Below are 15,896 nucleotides of genomic sequence, written 5' to 3'. Positions count from 1 at the left end.
AAAGTGAAAATCATTCTTTGTATTAAGTTAAATGATAATCTTTTATAATTACTGAGGAAGTTGTAAGACCCTTACACATATAAACTGCTAACAAAGATGCATATACCCACACATATACATTCGATCACTTCCAGAGTAACACTGAAAGGAAAGACATTTTCTTCCTTTTGTAAATGTTTGCATCTCTGAGAATTAGGAAAACAGCATATATTCAAAGTATAGAGGACAGGATACACTTTGGATAATCTGTGATAAAATCATCTCTTTTCTGGAGCTGCTCAGTCAATTATAGTCTTGAAAGATGATTTTAAAAAATGTATGTTTTTAAACACATACATGCACATATACAGCACAGAGCAAGAAAATGATTTTTCAAACCATTAACAGTTTATTTAACAAAAGCAACAACTGGGACATTACTAGAGCTTACAGTATATTTGATATAAAAATAGGGAGTTCTCCAAAATATGTATTAAAAATACAAAGTTTATGCATCTAAGGTACAAAGAAAATTTGTTTTACATTTCAGTTACCCAAAACAACAGCTTGTGGTCTCCTCCAATTGCACACAGTGGAAGAGTTCTATGCCAGGAAAGGCCAGATCCGACGGCTACAGAACCAATGAGGACAGGCTACAATATACGTAAAGAATTAGAGAAACTCAATAGATCACCAAAGTTAATAAGTAAAAACTACCCTTCAAAAATAAGAAATGCATTGCTAACTTGTCTTTGTTTAATGTAGCAGAAACAGAATTAAAAATATGCTCCCTCATAAGTGAAATACACATTATTTTTTGCAGCTGGCTAGAATGAAGGATACAAATAATCTACGAGTAACTGGAGTAGCTTAGATTCAAACATTTTTGTAGCCTAAACCAAGCAAACAAGCAAAATTATTATATTTAAGTGAAGAAGGAAATAAAACAGAAGAAATAAATTTCTTCTTACGTGAATACTGGCAAAGTGTCTGTTACCACTGGTGGTTTAAACATTAAAAAATGCTTTCTCTTTCCAACCAATTTGAGCAGATAAGACATTCACAAATGTCTTTAGTTACATATTACAAATTTGGGGGCTATAAGTAGAAAAGTAAAAAACACAAATGTAGAAACATATATGCCACAAAACAACTCTACATTACCTGAGGGTGTCCTAAATGATGAATTTGAAACTGGCTTGCCATTTTGCCAGGATAACCAGTGGTTGCAAACAAGTTCTCATTAACTGTAGACCACCTAAGAAAAGAAAAAAACAAGTATAGTATTCTACAGATAACTACAAGCTTTTCTAAAACAAGTTATTTCTTTTTGCATAAAACCAATAATTTTGAAGTCTAAATTTGTTAATACAGCTTCACAGTTAGACTGGAAATTCCAGGGAAGTTAGCTATAAATATTTTCTCATTTTATAAATATTTATTAAATGCTTACCATGTGCTAGTTGGTTAAGTTCTAACGTTACAGAAAGTTAGCAGTTCCTTTCTTATAACCAAAGGGCCGACAGTGAGGTAGGAGATACAAACAAGGTATCAGACAGACAGAAAATATTTCACAGTGCAATACATTAAAAAAAAAAAAAAAACAACACTTATTGTTCTTACTGACATTTGTTGTACAATTAGCAATAAATTCATGCATTTAAACTCCTTGGGATGATACAAACACCTAGAATAGATATTTAAGCTTAAGTTTCAAGATATCCTAGACACTGAAATACAATGAATTAATGAATCAACAAGTGTTCCAGCAACATGCTCAGCACTACCATAAGGGCATGGGGAAGATATAAGAAAAAAGAAAGAATTCATTGATAAACAACGACAGCAAAAAATCCAAAAGCCTAAGTCTAGTTAGTATTTTTATATGGGCAGACATTACTAGTTGCTTGCCCAACAGCCTTTCTGCCCCTTTCCATGCTAATTGAACCCCAACTACGTCTGGCAGTGTGTTTGATCCCAAGGGATGAGACACGACTGAGTGAAGGCAATGGCAGCAATTCCTCAGTGTTCCTTCCTCTCCTCTTTGGACAAGCTTGTATGAGGCCCTGATGCATGGAACCCTGGCAGTCGTCTTGTGATGTTGAAGCAACAAGCCCAAAGCCCTGCCACTGCAGATGGCAGAGGGAAAGGTCTGAACTTGTTGGTGCTGATGAGCTACTAAGCCAATCTCGAGACTGCCTCTGTCCGAAGCATCACATCTCTTGTGATATGCTCACATTTCTGAAATCAGAATGTATCTTACAATCTATAGCATTCTTACACTTAATCGAATGTAGTTTTTTCTAAGGTGTACAAAAAATGATGGTGTCCCTAAGTTCTAGGATTTTATTGGGGGTAATTTAGATTTTATGAAATATAGCATATAATAAATGTTCCACTGGTTTTATTCTGTTAGTATTCATGTTACTAGAAGCTAAAATCACCCTAATGGAATTATGCAAAGGAATATATATACATAATAAACAATAACAATAATATACTATACAATGGTATCTTATAGTAATACTAGCATATTAATATTATTTAATAAATACATTAATTTGTTAATTTATTCATTTTATTAATATTAAATATTATGGTAATATACATAAAACACATAAATATACATAAACATAATAAATATACAATGGAATATTATGCAAAAATCAGTAAGAACAAGGGAGACATGTATATTAATACAAGTAGAGAAAAAGTCACAGATATATAATATAGTGTGTTCTCACCTGAAGCACAACAATGAAGTTTATATCTTTATCAGAACAAACAATAAGGATGTATATACTCCAAATCGTTGTAATGGTATTAGTGGAGTGGTAATGTGTTTTGTATTTCATAAAAATTTTCAAAGAAAATATTGGAAAACAAATCACTCCCTCACCCAGACAAAAAGACAAAAGCAAAGACTTAGTTAGGAAAGCAAAATAACCATTTATAAAATAGTCAGCAAATAAAACCCAAAACACCCCCAAACAACTCAGTACAAAGGAGAGGACTGGCAAAGTATTCCAGGTTGGGGGCACAGCATGCAACAAAGTAACCGAACTCAAAAAAACCAAATACAGCTCCAACAAAAATCATACATTACCTGAATAAGCAGGCTTGATCCATGTGGACAGGTCTCTTATCTTGAGGATAACTAAAAGGTAACATTTTGCATTTTATGGATTCATATGCTGGTCTCAAGTAGAGGAACTTAAGATTTAAAAGGTATTTTCTCTTTAGAGGATACAATACCCAATGTACTTAAACTGTGATAAAATTCTAAATAAGCACTGGATTAACATAAACGAAATATGATAGAAACATAGACATAATTTAGAGCTGTTACAGAACACCATAATTCAACAGGATCAGTTTTTTTTTTTCTTCTTTTTTAAGCATAAGTAAATACTGCTCATGTCTAAGATTTCTTCCTTTGCATTGCTCTTTCTGGGTTACTCTCAAAGTAAATCTGCAAAGCATGGGCATCTATCTCTGTTATGTGAAAAGCTGTAGCACTGGTCCCTCTACAAGAGAGACTTATTTTTGCTCTACAGTGAGGCTCAGGTATACAAGAATGGCTCAATGGATCATTTAGCAATAGTGACTTTTTGAGTAAGCAACAGATGAATATACTAAGGAAGTACCTGGATCGAGTAATATCCCAAATTAACCAATCATTTCCTGCAACAGCTCCAACTTTGAAGGTGTTTTTTAAGCACCAGTGAGCTGACATTAATGGCATCTGTTCTGATTCAAGAGATAAAATAGCCTGTTGAGCCAAAAGATCATAAAACCGGATTGTTCCATTCTTCTCTGCAACCATCAGCTGTAAGATAGAAAAAAAAAACTCACCTAATTCACTAGTCAAATCTGAGGCAGAAATTCAATATTACATAGTAATATGCAAATATTTGCATATATTACAAATGGGACATCAAATGCAAATGAAACAGGAGAAGCCTATGTAAGAATCTCTATCAAAAATAAAAAAAAGCTTACAGAATACTGGCAAAAGAAAGACTCAGGAACATTGGGTACAATTTTAAATGATGAGGTATGGTTATCAGGAAAAAATAAGCCCAAAGAATCATTCTGGGAAAAGTTATACCTTTAAGTTATATTGTCTAGAAAGGGTAGCTAAGTGTGTATTTCTCAATAGAGATACATAGTGTGTGTTACATATCCTTATGTGATGTGAGTTTGTTTCCAGAATGGAAGGCAGCATGGTGTAAAGAGCACAGATAGGCCTGGGGACAAGACCGCTTCCTCCACCTAAAAGCTGAATGACTGGCCAAGTTACAAGTCTTTGGCACTTTTCTCGTTTCCAGAATGCATCATGTGAGGATAAGAATAGTTACAGCATCACGTGTTGATTAAATGAGTAATAGCTCTAGAGCACCCAGTACAGTGCTTGACACCTTGTAGCCACTCACTCAATAAATCGCAGTTACTCTTACTTCAATATTTCCTTTAATTCTAAAATAGTACTGATTTAAAGATGTTGGCTAATGAGGCGCTTGCTTGCTTGCTTCCCCTATCCCTCCTTCCTAAGAAATACTTTAGCAATGTAAAAATAGTTATAAGACAAATTTCAATTTTACAAAATATTAAAATGTGAAAAAAAATTGTTTCTTAGACTCAAAGAACTAAGGGCACTTGGACACCCATTTGTGGGAATTAAGGTAAAGAGACTGCTATGAACATATAAGTGCATGAGTAGTTGTTGCCCAAACAAAATGGTTTAAAAACTCTCTATATTTTCTGTAAAGTTCTTACTTTTATAAAATGTTCTTATAATTCTAATTATGTTAAGGTGAAAACATTCCTGAAGATGTGGAGTAGCAGTGGTAGCCTGGGAAGAATGGGAGACTTAGTGTCAATAATCCTGGGTTCTACTAAACTGGTGAGTGACCTGGAGTTTGCTCTTTTCTTGTCTGTGAAATGTGGGATAATTACATCAGACTCCAAAGGTTACCATATAGCTAAAATGTGATATTGTATATACAAGTACTTCCTTAAACCCATAAAACACTATAAAAGTATTGTTACTATTTCTAATAAGAACATCATGTCTCGTAAGACACACATGGTCAGGACTATTGGCAGTCATTCTATTATTCATCTAAGAGACCTTTACCAAGCATCTACCCCAGCCCACCCGCTGCTGACACATAGTTGAGTTTCATTATTCATGGTACTTAGAGTCTATAAAGTTGCTGTGAACAAAGAATTAGTAAATTCTGAACATTAATTCTAGAGAGAAAATAAAGCGTTGGGTTCTTGTGAGTCTCTGGGCATAACATTTGTGTCAACTGATCAATACATAATCTTGCCTTAGGTATATTTAGAGATACCTTATTTCATATATATGCTTCACTAACATAGAACTCAGCCAACAGCACTATAACTTATGTCTACAAAGCTTACCTAAGACATGTATTTTTTCCATAAAGCACATCACAGTCTTCTGACACTTAGGAACCCTAGACAGCACTTTAGCACTTATGCTTGGGGGGCCATTTTACATGGTGAAATCATGAACAAAAAGCACAAAAATGTGTCACTAAATAGACCACAAGTAGGACACTTGTTTAGAGTATGAGAGCTAAAACAAGAAGGCAGATCACTGGCCTCATTCAGCCTTAGGTGGAAATACGCACATTAGCTGACTCAAATTTCTTGCTGCCCTGAGCAGGTCTGTGACTGAAATGCCACTGAGTATTGACTTTGGGGTTATAAATACATTTTGATGAGTAGACAAACTTGCAAATATGGAACCTGTGAATAATGAAGATTAACTATATACACGTGTGTGCAAAATACTATGCTAATTTCTAAAGAGATCAAAGGTAAAAGACATGATCCTTGGTATCAAGAAACTTTCCATCTAAAGAAGAAAATTATGAAAAAAACAGAACATAGAATATAGGTAGAATATTGGTAGTCTTTGCAACTATTGGATTCTTAATAGAAAAGGTGGAATTTAAAACTATTCTTTAATAGCTAGAATGTTTAAATAATACTAATATTACTAACAATAACATGAGGTCAATGACATATACAACAAAACCAAATGCAACACTGAGCTTTATATGCCCTGCTTATTGAATTCTGTTAACCCCTGTATGAAGAAATTACTATCATTAATCCCACTTTTCAGAAAGGAGACCGAGGCACAGAGTGACAAAAGTAACTTGTTGAAGTCTCACTGCTTGCCTGTGGCAAAGCCTGCATTGGAACTCCGGTCTTGAACCCAGGTCCATCTGACTAGAGCACATGTATTTCTTACTATGAGCTAGACTGAAGACTGGTGAATGGCATGGTGTGCTATATATAGTTGAGGGTTGGGAAGAAGCAGTGGAAATGAGAGGAGACCAAGGAAGCCTTAACAGGACCTAATAAAAATATTTGCAATTTTGAGCCTGACTCTAAAAATCTTAAGGATTTCAGGTATAAATTATGGACTGTGGAAGGGCAAAGTCTGTCTGAGTCTAGGTCCTAAATTAGGAGGGGCAATAAAGCAGTTGGGTTTAAAATGGGGCCTACCTGGGTGGGTCCTAGCTCTGCTCTATGATCTTAAGCAAAAGACCTTTCTATACATCAGGTCCTTATCAGTAAAAGTGGAGATAATAACAGTACTTACTTATAATAGAAGGATGGTATGAGTTAACACATGTAAAGCACTCAGAACTGTCTTAGCACAGAAAAGGCACTCAGAAAACATTAGGTATTATTATAGGTTGAAGTCAGATCGAAAACTCAGTTCTCAGTTATTTATCCTTTAAAAAATTTTTTAAAATGTTTATTTATTTTTGAGAGAGAGACAGAACAAGAGCAGGGGAAGGGCAGAGAGAAAGGGAGACACAGAATCCAAAGCAGGCTCCAGGCTCTGAGCTGTCAGCATAGAGCCCAATGTGGGGCTTGAACTCAGGAACGGTGAGATCATGACCTGAACCAAAGTAGGATGCTTAACCAACTGAGAGCCACCCAGGCACCCCTTATTTATCCTTTTTAAACTGTGCTCAAGTGTGATGATAGTTTTTGGGGTTTTTTTTGTTTGAAAGCAGATAGAGTAAAAACGTTAAATAAGTTTGGAACTGCTGGAGCTGAAAAGTTTACAGGGGAATTTTTCCTTTACCATTTCTCAGAACCATAAACAGAATATGCACTGAATTTTCACAGGGGAAATATCTTTTGCAGCACAGAACATTAGTACTTGAACCAGACCGAGGTCAAATCTGTGCCTGTGTGGCCTTGGAAAAATTAGTTATTAACCTTTTGGTGCTTCAGTTTTCTTATCTACAAAATGGATAGAATAACGTTACCAACTTCAGAGTGTTCTGTGAGAATTACATGAAAACACATGTAAAATGCTCAGCACAATTCCTGGCACTCAGCATTCAACAAATGTCAGTTGTTACACCTCATTTCATTTAGCAGTTGTCTATTCTCTCAGAGACTGAGATGTCCTTGGTCCCAATTCTCTGATCGTCTGACATCCTAAACTCTTGGTTCTGTTATTACTACCTAATAAAATCTAGTTCCAATTGTGGTTAATTGGATTTAAGACCTTAATTTCTCAAGATCTTTTGACGTTTGTATCTTTTACTATTAAACACTAGCATTTGCTTTGTGCCTTCCAGATTACATGGCTCTTAAAAAAATTTTTTTTTTTTTTTTAACATTTATTCATCTTGGAGAGACAGAGACAGAGTGTGAGCAGGGGGAGGAGCAGACAGAGGGAGACACAGAATCCAAAGCACGCTCCAGGCTCTGAGCTGTCAGCACAGAGCCTGACGTGGGGCTAGAACCCACTAACCGTGAGATCATGACCTGAGCTGAAGTCGGACACTTAACCCACTGAGCCGCCCAGGCGCCCTAGAATGGCTCTTTTTGCAAAGTTCACACCTCATATGATTTTCCTAAGAATTCTATGAGACAGGTAATCATGGACCCATCTCTTTCTCTTGTCTGGCTGCCTCCTTTTCACCCAGGCTAAGCATATCCGAACAAAAATTCTGGGCTTGAATGGGTATGGTGGACCACAGAGAACCACTAGCTTTAGTAGTAATGGTAAGTGTCAATAATGACAAGCAGCTAAAATTGACTGAGTGCTTATTATGTGCCAGGTTCTCTTTTAAGGACCTTATAAGGATTCACTCATTTAGTCTTTATGAGCTTCCATTTTACAAGAGGAGGAAGTAAAGGCAGTTGAGAGAGCTTTTGTAACTTACCAGAGATCACACAGCCAGTAAGTGGTGGAACTGGGGTTTGACTCTGGGCAGTTATCTCGAAAGTCCATACTCTTATTCACTTCTGTGTTGCCTTTATGTATTTTGAATTTAGGGGTGATATGATGAAACTGATATTTTAAGATTAGTCTAACTTAAAGTAGGTAAGAAAATCAAAGAGTGGAGAGTCAAAAGCTAAGCCTTGGCAAGAGTTACTTATGAGAACAGAAAGGTGAAGAATATACCTTAATGATGGAGGAATGTGTTCTAGTAACAGGGAAGGAAAAATTAAAAACCTCGAAAATTCTGCATACAGGGAAGGAAGACATCAAAGGTGATTTCAGATTTTGAGTTTATGTAATTTACAGCAGGGATTTCTAAACATTCTGAAGTCATGGAAGCAATAAAAAAAAAAGGAGAGGAGGTGGGGTGGAGTTTTAATGATATACAGAAGAAAAACAGAAATTAACTTAAAGCACATGGAGGAAAGGGATCTGAATCATTAGCATTAAGATACAAGTTTTGGGACAGAGGTTGTAAGAAAAGTTCTCATTTCTCATCTAGGTCACAGATTTAATTTTTTAAATTTTTATTTTTTGGGAGAGTACAAGTGGGGGAGAGGCAGAGAAAGGGGGACAGAGGATCTGAAGCAGGCTCTGTGCTGACAGGCTGACAGCAGTGAGCCCAATGTGGCGCTCGAACTCAAATCGTGAGATCATGACCTGAGCGGAAGTTGGATGCTCAAATGCCTGAGCTACCCAGGTGCCCCAGGTCACAGATTTTAAAAAGTAACCTATTGTATTTATACATGGTGATATTAACATTTAGGTAGGATCCCTAATTATACTTCAAGTAGACTCACTACTACAGGGGAGAAATCTGGCATAAAATAAAATACAGGGCCTGGCTTCATAATACTTCTACATGGAACAATCCCTACATATGCAATATGAATAAATGGGAAAATTTTACTCATGCACATATACAGGGTATGTAGTTCTACTGAAGAAAGATCCAACAGGCCTGAAACAAGTTTTCATGGCATCCCAAGGTTCAGAGAATACAGTTATATGGTCTGGGATATTTCAGCTCAGGATTACCTCTTCTGTGAAGGCTATGAGCAGATCTGTTTAATCCTTTTTTTATGTCATCATTCTACTTATTAGATTTCTTTATTCCAACACTTAAAATCTGTGTTATTGTATTTAATTACATGTTTTTCTTCCTTACATGTCAGTCATGTGTAACTTAAGGGCAAGGGCTTTATTCATTCTTCTATCCTCTCTTACAATAAAGGGCACAGCGTAGATGAGAATTACCTCTTGCAACAATTCACAAATACATGGTGAAAGAAGCTGACAGAGGAGAAAGAAAAAGGGAAGATAACACGCAGAGATGCTCAAGAGGACTAGAATAATGCAGCTTTAAAGATTAAGTGAGCAGGGTTTCAAGATAGAAGTGGTCTCCTTGTCTGTAAAGTGAGGATCATCATAGTTGCTTGCTATCTCATAAGGATGCCATGAGGATTAAGTGAGCTAACATGAAATGCTGATAATGGGCCAAGTACATATGTGTACTATGTAAGTATTTGTTATAATTAAACAGGCTTATATTTCTCTGCAAGTATGAGGACAGAAGAGAGTCAATGGAGAAGCATGAAAGACATTAGAGAGCTATAAAATCAAGATGCCTAAGGAACTGGCATGAACTCTATACAGCTAAAGAATTAAGTTTAAGAAGATGAACATGGGAACTTCTTAGGTTCTAGGGAAAGATAAAATAGAGTGATGCCCAAGAGAAGATACTGGCAAATAAGAGAATTCTTATTGAATATAGCTGATCTTCCCAATGAAATAAGAATTAAGGTCAATTGATAAAAACTTGCAATATATTTTTAGAATTTTAGAAAGCTCTACTTTGAATAATAGGAATTGAATACCACTGCAGCTAGGTCAAATTTGCCTTGTGTCACTGATGCTTTCTGTTTACATGTTATGGCTTGCAAGAGTGGATTTTAACATTTTTTTTTTCCCCTAATGAATACTGCTACTAGATAGTCTAGGCATCAGTTTTTTTTTTTTTTTTAATTGAAATCTACCAGAGGGTAGGAAAAATGTACTCTGAAAAAATTCCATTTATGGATGATGGCTGCAAAATAAAAACTTAATTATAGAGTTTTTAAGTTACAGAATTCTGGACTAGTCTAAATGCACTTATGACAATTAGAGTCCCTGAGGTGGAAAAAGTAATTGCTTTTTCTCCTCTATGTATGCATGTATTACACATGTATATGTCTTTTCAGCATGATAAAAGAAAGCTAAGTTGTAAATAACAACCTTAAAAGTTTCCTCAGGATGCCAGCACACACTCATTCCCGGGGAATGAAGAACAAAATGAGCTGTCTGCATTCCTTCCAAGTTCCAAATCCTAATAAAAGAATAGGAGTACAATGTTAAATATTTTTGCTATATCACTACTAAAAAAATGAAACCTCCATGAATTCAAAGCTATTAACTACAGATTGCAAGGTTGACATTTACACCTAAAGTATGTTTTTTTTAAGCCATAACATAATGGTAATTGTTTTAGAAAAATGTGAAAATAGTATGAAGGATTTGAGTTTTACCATACTCAATCACAGAAAAATTTAACACAGCAACACTGTAACACAGTAACCAAATTATTCATACACTCTTTATTTTGTGGCTAGAATCTTCAAGTTTCCAGTTCACTAAACAGGTTGCATTCTTAGTTCAGTAGTCATTTCAATAACAATAATTTCAACCAGGGGTGCTTAACACATACCCCGACACACCCAATACTCCCATTTTTCAAAATAACATATAAAGAAGCTAATATGAGGTGATGTGAATTTAGGGAGATAGTAATTTTCCATAGTTGCTTATTCCTTCTGCTTTTGGCCTTCCATGCCAGGGGCTACTTCCTATCTTATATCTTTTCTGATCTGGCTCACTTCCCCAATTCTTGGTGTCAAAGGTGGCTTTGATTGAAAGTTACCAGATTAAAGGTTGGTTGAAGGAACAGATACCTGGCTCCTTCCACTCTTTCTCTTTTTAGTACTTAGAAATCTATAGTAACAAAGCTACTCTGTGAGATGGCTTTCTACTTCAATTTCTTTACTTTCCCCATAGTAGAGATCAAGCCTTAGAAATCTCAGTAATGGCACTCTGTTGTGAGAGGTGCTACTCCTCCACCCACACTGTTAGTTGCCCAGCTCATCCCTCACACTCAACCAAGGCTGTATCTCACTGGTACAGAATGTGGGGGGAGTTAGCATGACAGAAGGCAAAAGTGGTGAGTGGTTGGCAAAGTATTCACAGAATTCTGGTCTTTAAGAATTGAACTCACTCATTAGAATGCCTTAGACCTTTTCTTCTAGGGGTATGGTTCATATCTCATTGAGGACCATAAAATAATTTTAACAAACTTAAGGAATATATGTTTAAAGTCTAGGCAAAGATTTACTTCCAAAAAAAGTAGACATAGTTATTGGACAATGCTGCTATTCTGTGTCAAATCACATTATTTCAAATATTTTTTCTTCTTTGTAGAAATTATAGGGTCTCCAATCATGGAATGTTATAGTTAACATATAAACTAACATAAATGTTTTTCAAAATGATTATCTACTTGATTAAATACTTTAGAAGCATACTCTTTTCTCTTGCCAAATCAACACTTTTCATCTGTATTTACTACACAAGGGAAACAACTACAATTTAATTGAAGAGGGGAATCACATTTATTAATGGTTTATGCAATTGTGTTTCACTCCCCACAATGAATAAGATTATTCATTATGGCAACTGAATATTTCTTTCTTCTCTATTGCCTCTTGCATAATAAAGTGCTGGGCTAGCATATATTTGTACCACTACTGAAATAATATGAACGTCTTGCAAATTCAGTGAGTCTCATGAGAGAGAGAATGGTTTAAGGCTTCTTTTGATCTTATTCTAATATGTATTTGATTTTTGTTTGTCATTATATAAATTGAATAAATGCATACCAGAATATTTTCATGATTTTTTTCCTTTGAAATGAGGAAAACCAGAGGTAAAAATTATCAATAAAGATATTCTACAAAAAGAGGTCAGTTAATGAAGTGTATTTTTGGCCAATGAACCAAATTTCAGTCTAATTTTTAAATAGTGTTTTATCCTGAACAGAACCTAACACTTAAAAAAAATGAGAAGGGCAATCCAGATTACTTTACAGGACTAGGATAAAGTAATTTATTGTTTATATTTATATGCTTATTAAATAATTCTCAGTGGTTGCATAATCCAAGCACTAAGTATGCAAAATACAACAAATTGGCTTGAAATGAGTTATAACTAAATAAGCTACATATGGTACACTTCAAGTTGTTAACTCTTATTTCCCTTTTTGATAGATTCCATAATTAAGCTCTTCACAAATCCCTTTGTAGAATTCAACTTAGTTTTCTGTTATTACTTCATGTAGTTAATATTAGTCCCATCAGATAAAATCACATTCTTTTCTTTTTTTGCAGTTCACCATACATAATAAAAACACATATATCTTAAGCATACAGCTCAAAGAGAATAGCACCCAAGTTAAGAGAGAGTATTTCCACAGCTCCAAAAGTCATCTTGTGCTTCCTTCTAGTTACACTTCCTTGCTTTCTCACAAAAAGCACACCATAGCCTACTTTTGCCAGGTCTGAACATCATACAAATGCAATCATATATTATGTATTTTTCTTGGTCTGGCACTTTTCACTTATGGTTAGATTTTGTGAGATTTACCAACATTATTGCATGTTGTACTTTGTCCACTCTCATTGTTGTAGATAGTATTCCACGAATTAAGTATGCTGTAATGTATTTACTCATTGTACTGCTGACACTTAAGCTGTTTCCAGTTTTAGTCATTAGTAATAATGTTGCTATAAATCTTCTTGCATATTTTTTAGTGAATACAGACATCCACATGCACCCCCTCCCCGCCCCCCGCGAGTATATACCTGGGTATGGAATTGACGGATTATAGCTTATAAAACTAGTTGAACTCTAGCAGTTTTTGTCAAATGGCTTTCCAGATTGCTTGTACCTTTTCTTTTTTCTTCCCACATCTTTTTAAATTACCAACTGAAAAAAACCTATACTGTCTCTGACAAATTTTCTGACGAAAACAATCTTAACAACAATCATTTGACTGGCAAAAGGTAGTTTGCAGTTGGTCTTATTTGTAAGACAGATTTTTCAAATCATCCTTTTTTCTTGCATGTCATTTTCATGTACCTATGTATGGAAAAACTTACATCAGTTTTAAAATGTAGTGAATACAGTGGATAGGAAAAGGTCTTAACTGACCTCCTTTGACAGACTCTTCTACAACTGACAGGAACAAGAAGGCTATTTTCTAATAAGCTTATACGTGCATTTGTTATAGACTTAACCAAGAGGGAATATGGATTTTTTTCCTTAGCAAACCACTGTTTGTAAGTGGTGTAAACCCATGCTTAATTATTAGTATAATTACATAATTAGTATTATATAAGCTGATAAAATATGAATGTGAAAGAGCTGTTTCTTTTTTTTTTTCAATACATGAAGTTTATTGTGAAATTGGTTTCCATACAACACCCAGTGCTCATCCCAAAAGATGCCCTCCTCAATACCCATCACCCACCCTCTCCTCCCTCCCACCCCCCATCAACCCTCAGTTTGTTCTCAGTTTTTAACAGTCTCTTATGCTTTGGCTCTCTTTCACTTTAACCTCTTTTTTTTTCCCCCTTCCCCTCCCCCATGGGTTTCTGTTAAGTTTCTCAGGATCCACATAAGAGTGAAACCATATGGTATCTGTCTTTCTCTGTATGGCTTATTTCACTTAGCATAACACTCTCCAGTTCCATCCATGTTGCTACAAAAGGGCCATATTTCATTCTTTCTCATTGCCACGTAGTACTCCATTGTGTACATAAACCACAATTTCTTTATCCATTCATCAGTTGATGGACATTTGGGCTCTTTCCATAATTTGGCTATTGTTGAGAGTGTTGCTATAAACATTGGGGTACAAGTGCCCCTATGCATCAGTACTCCTGTATCCCTTGGGTAAATTCCTAGCAGTGCTATTGCTGGGTCATAGGGTAGGTCTATTTTTAATTTTTTGAGGAACCTCCACACTGTTTTCCAGAGCGGCTGCACCAATTTGCATTCCCACCAACAGTGCAAGAGGGTTCCCGTTTCTTCACATCCTCTCCAGCATCTATAGTCTCCTGATTTGTTCATTTTGGCCACTCTGCCTGGCGTGAGGTGATATCTGAGTGTGGTTTTGATTTGTATTTCCCTGATGAGGAGTGATGTTGAGCATCTGAAAGAGCTGTTTCAATGAAACGAAGTTGAAGGCCACCAACTAAAGGTAAATTTCTAACTTAAAAAATGCTCTTAAATTAGGCAGGTGTGTAAGTAACAAAAGATTAAGCAATAAAGGTAAAAAGCCTAGATAATTTTGAATTAAGAATGCCTAGCAAATGTTTTCATTGTAGACTCTGTATTATGGGTATGGTTCATGCAAAAAAGAGGTCCAGTGCTAATCAACAGACTCATAAATTAAGGGGGGGAGAAAAGGTTTTGGCCTAATATAAAAAAAAACTGGCAATTAGCAAACTGGCAAATTTTCATAAATTTCATAAAACAAGGTAAGTAGATAGTCTCTTAAAATGATTTCCCGAGTTTACTCACTTTTTGAGACTAGCTTAATCAATTAATTACAATTTAAATTCCAATGTAGTTAACATACACTATTACATTAGTTTCAGGTGTATAATACAGTGATTCAACACTTCCATATATTACTCAGTGCTCATTACAATAAGTATGCTTCTAATCCCTATCATCTATTTCCCCCACCCCCCACCCACCTCCCCTCTGGTAACTATCAGTTTGTTCTCTATATTTAAGAGTTGATTTCTTGGTTTCTCTCTCTCCTTTCTCTCACTTTTTTTCCCTTGTTCATTTGTCTCTAAAATTCCACATATAAGTGAAATCATATGGTATTTTTCTTTGACTGACTTATTTTGTTTAGCATTATATTCTCTAGCTCCATCCATGTTGTTGCAAATGGCAAGAATTCATTCTTTCTATGGCTAAGTAATATTAATTTTCTTTATCCATTCATCTGTTGATGAACACTTGGGCTGCTTCTGTAGTTTGGCTATCGTAAATAATGCTGTGATAAACACAGGGGTGCATATATCTTTCCAAACTAGTGTTTTTGTATTTTTTGGATAAATATCCAGTAATGTGATTCATGAATTGTAAGGTAGTTCTATTTTTCATTTTTTGAGGAACCTCCATACTGTCTTCCACAGTGGCTGCACCAGTTTGCATTGCTACCCACAGTGCATGAGGGTTCCTTTTCCCCCACATCCTCACCAACACTTGTTGTTTCTTAAGTTATTGATTTTAGCCATTCTGATAGGTGTAAGGTGATATCTCATTGTGGTTCTGATTTGCATTTCCTTGATGATGAGTGACACTGAACATCTTTTCATGTGTCTGTTGGTCACCTGTATGTCTTTTTTTTTAATTTTTTTTTTAATGTTTATTTATTTTTGAGACAGAGAGAGACAGAGCATGAATGGGGGAGGGGCAGAGAGAGAGGGTGACACAGAATCGGAAGCAGGCTCCA

The 15,896-nt window shown here is 35.5% G+C and overlaps 1 protein-coding gene across 2 annotated transcripts in view; it reads right to left on the bottom strand.

Annotated features, from left to right (window-relative positions):
* Nucleotides 1-365: 365 nt before the first annotated feature.
* The window catches only part of NUP37 (nucleoporin 37), a 41,912-nt gene continuing 26,381 nt past the window's right edge, over nucleotides 366-15,896 (bottom strand). For both annotated transcript variants that reach the window (XM_019446605.2, XM_019446606.2), the window contains exons 6-10: nucleotides 10,550-10,640; nucleotides 3,627-3,808; nucleotides 3,086-3,136; nucleotides 1,144-1,237; nucleotides 366-632 (exon numbers count right to left, since the gene is read on the bottom strand). In XM_019446605.2, coding sequence (XP_019302150.1) covers nucleotides 519-632; nucleotides 1,144-1,237; nucleotides 3,086-3,136; nucleotides 3,627-3,808; nucleotides 10,550-10,640 — 532 coding nt within the window. In that variant the 3' untranslated portion in view covers nucleotides 366-518. The remainder of the gene's footprint in view (nucleotides 633-1,143; nucleotides 1,238-3,085; nucleotides 3,137-3,626; nucleotides 3,809-10,549; nucleotides 10,641-15,896) is intronic.

Source organism: Panthera pardus, unplaced genomic scaffold, assembly GCF_024362965.1.
Source record: "Panthera pardus isolate Hobbes unplaced genomic scaffold, ASM2436296v1 HiC_scaffold_6, whole genome shotgun sequence".
Lineage (NCBI taxonomy): Eukaryota > Metazoa > Chordata > Mammalia > Carnivora > Felidae > Panthera > Panthera pardus.
Note: the sequence above shows the minus strand (reverse complement) of the source record. Positions and strands in the feature narration are given on the sequence as shown.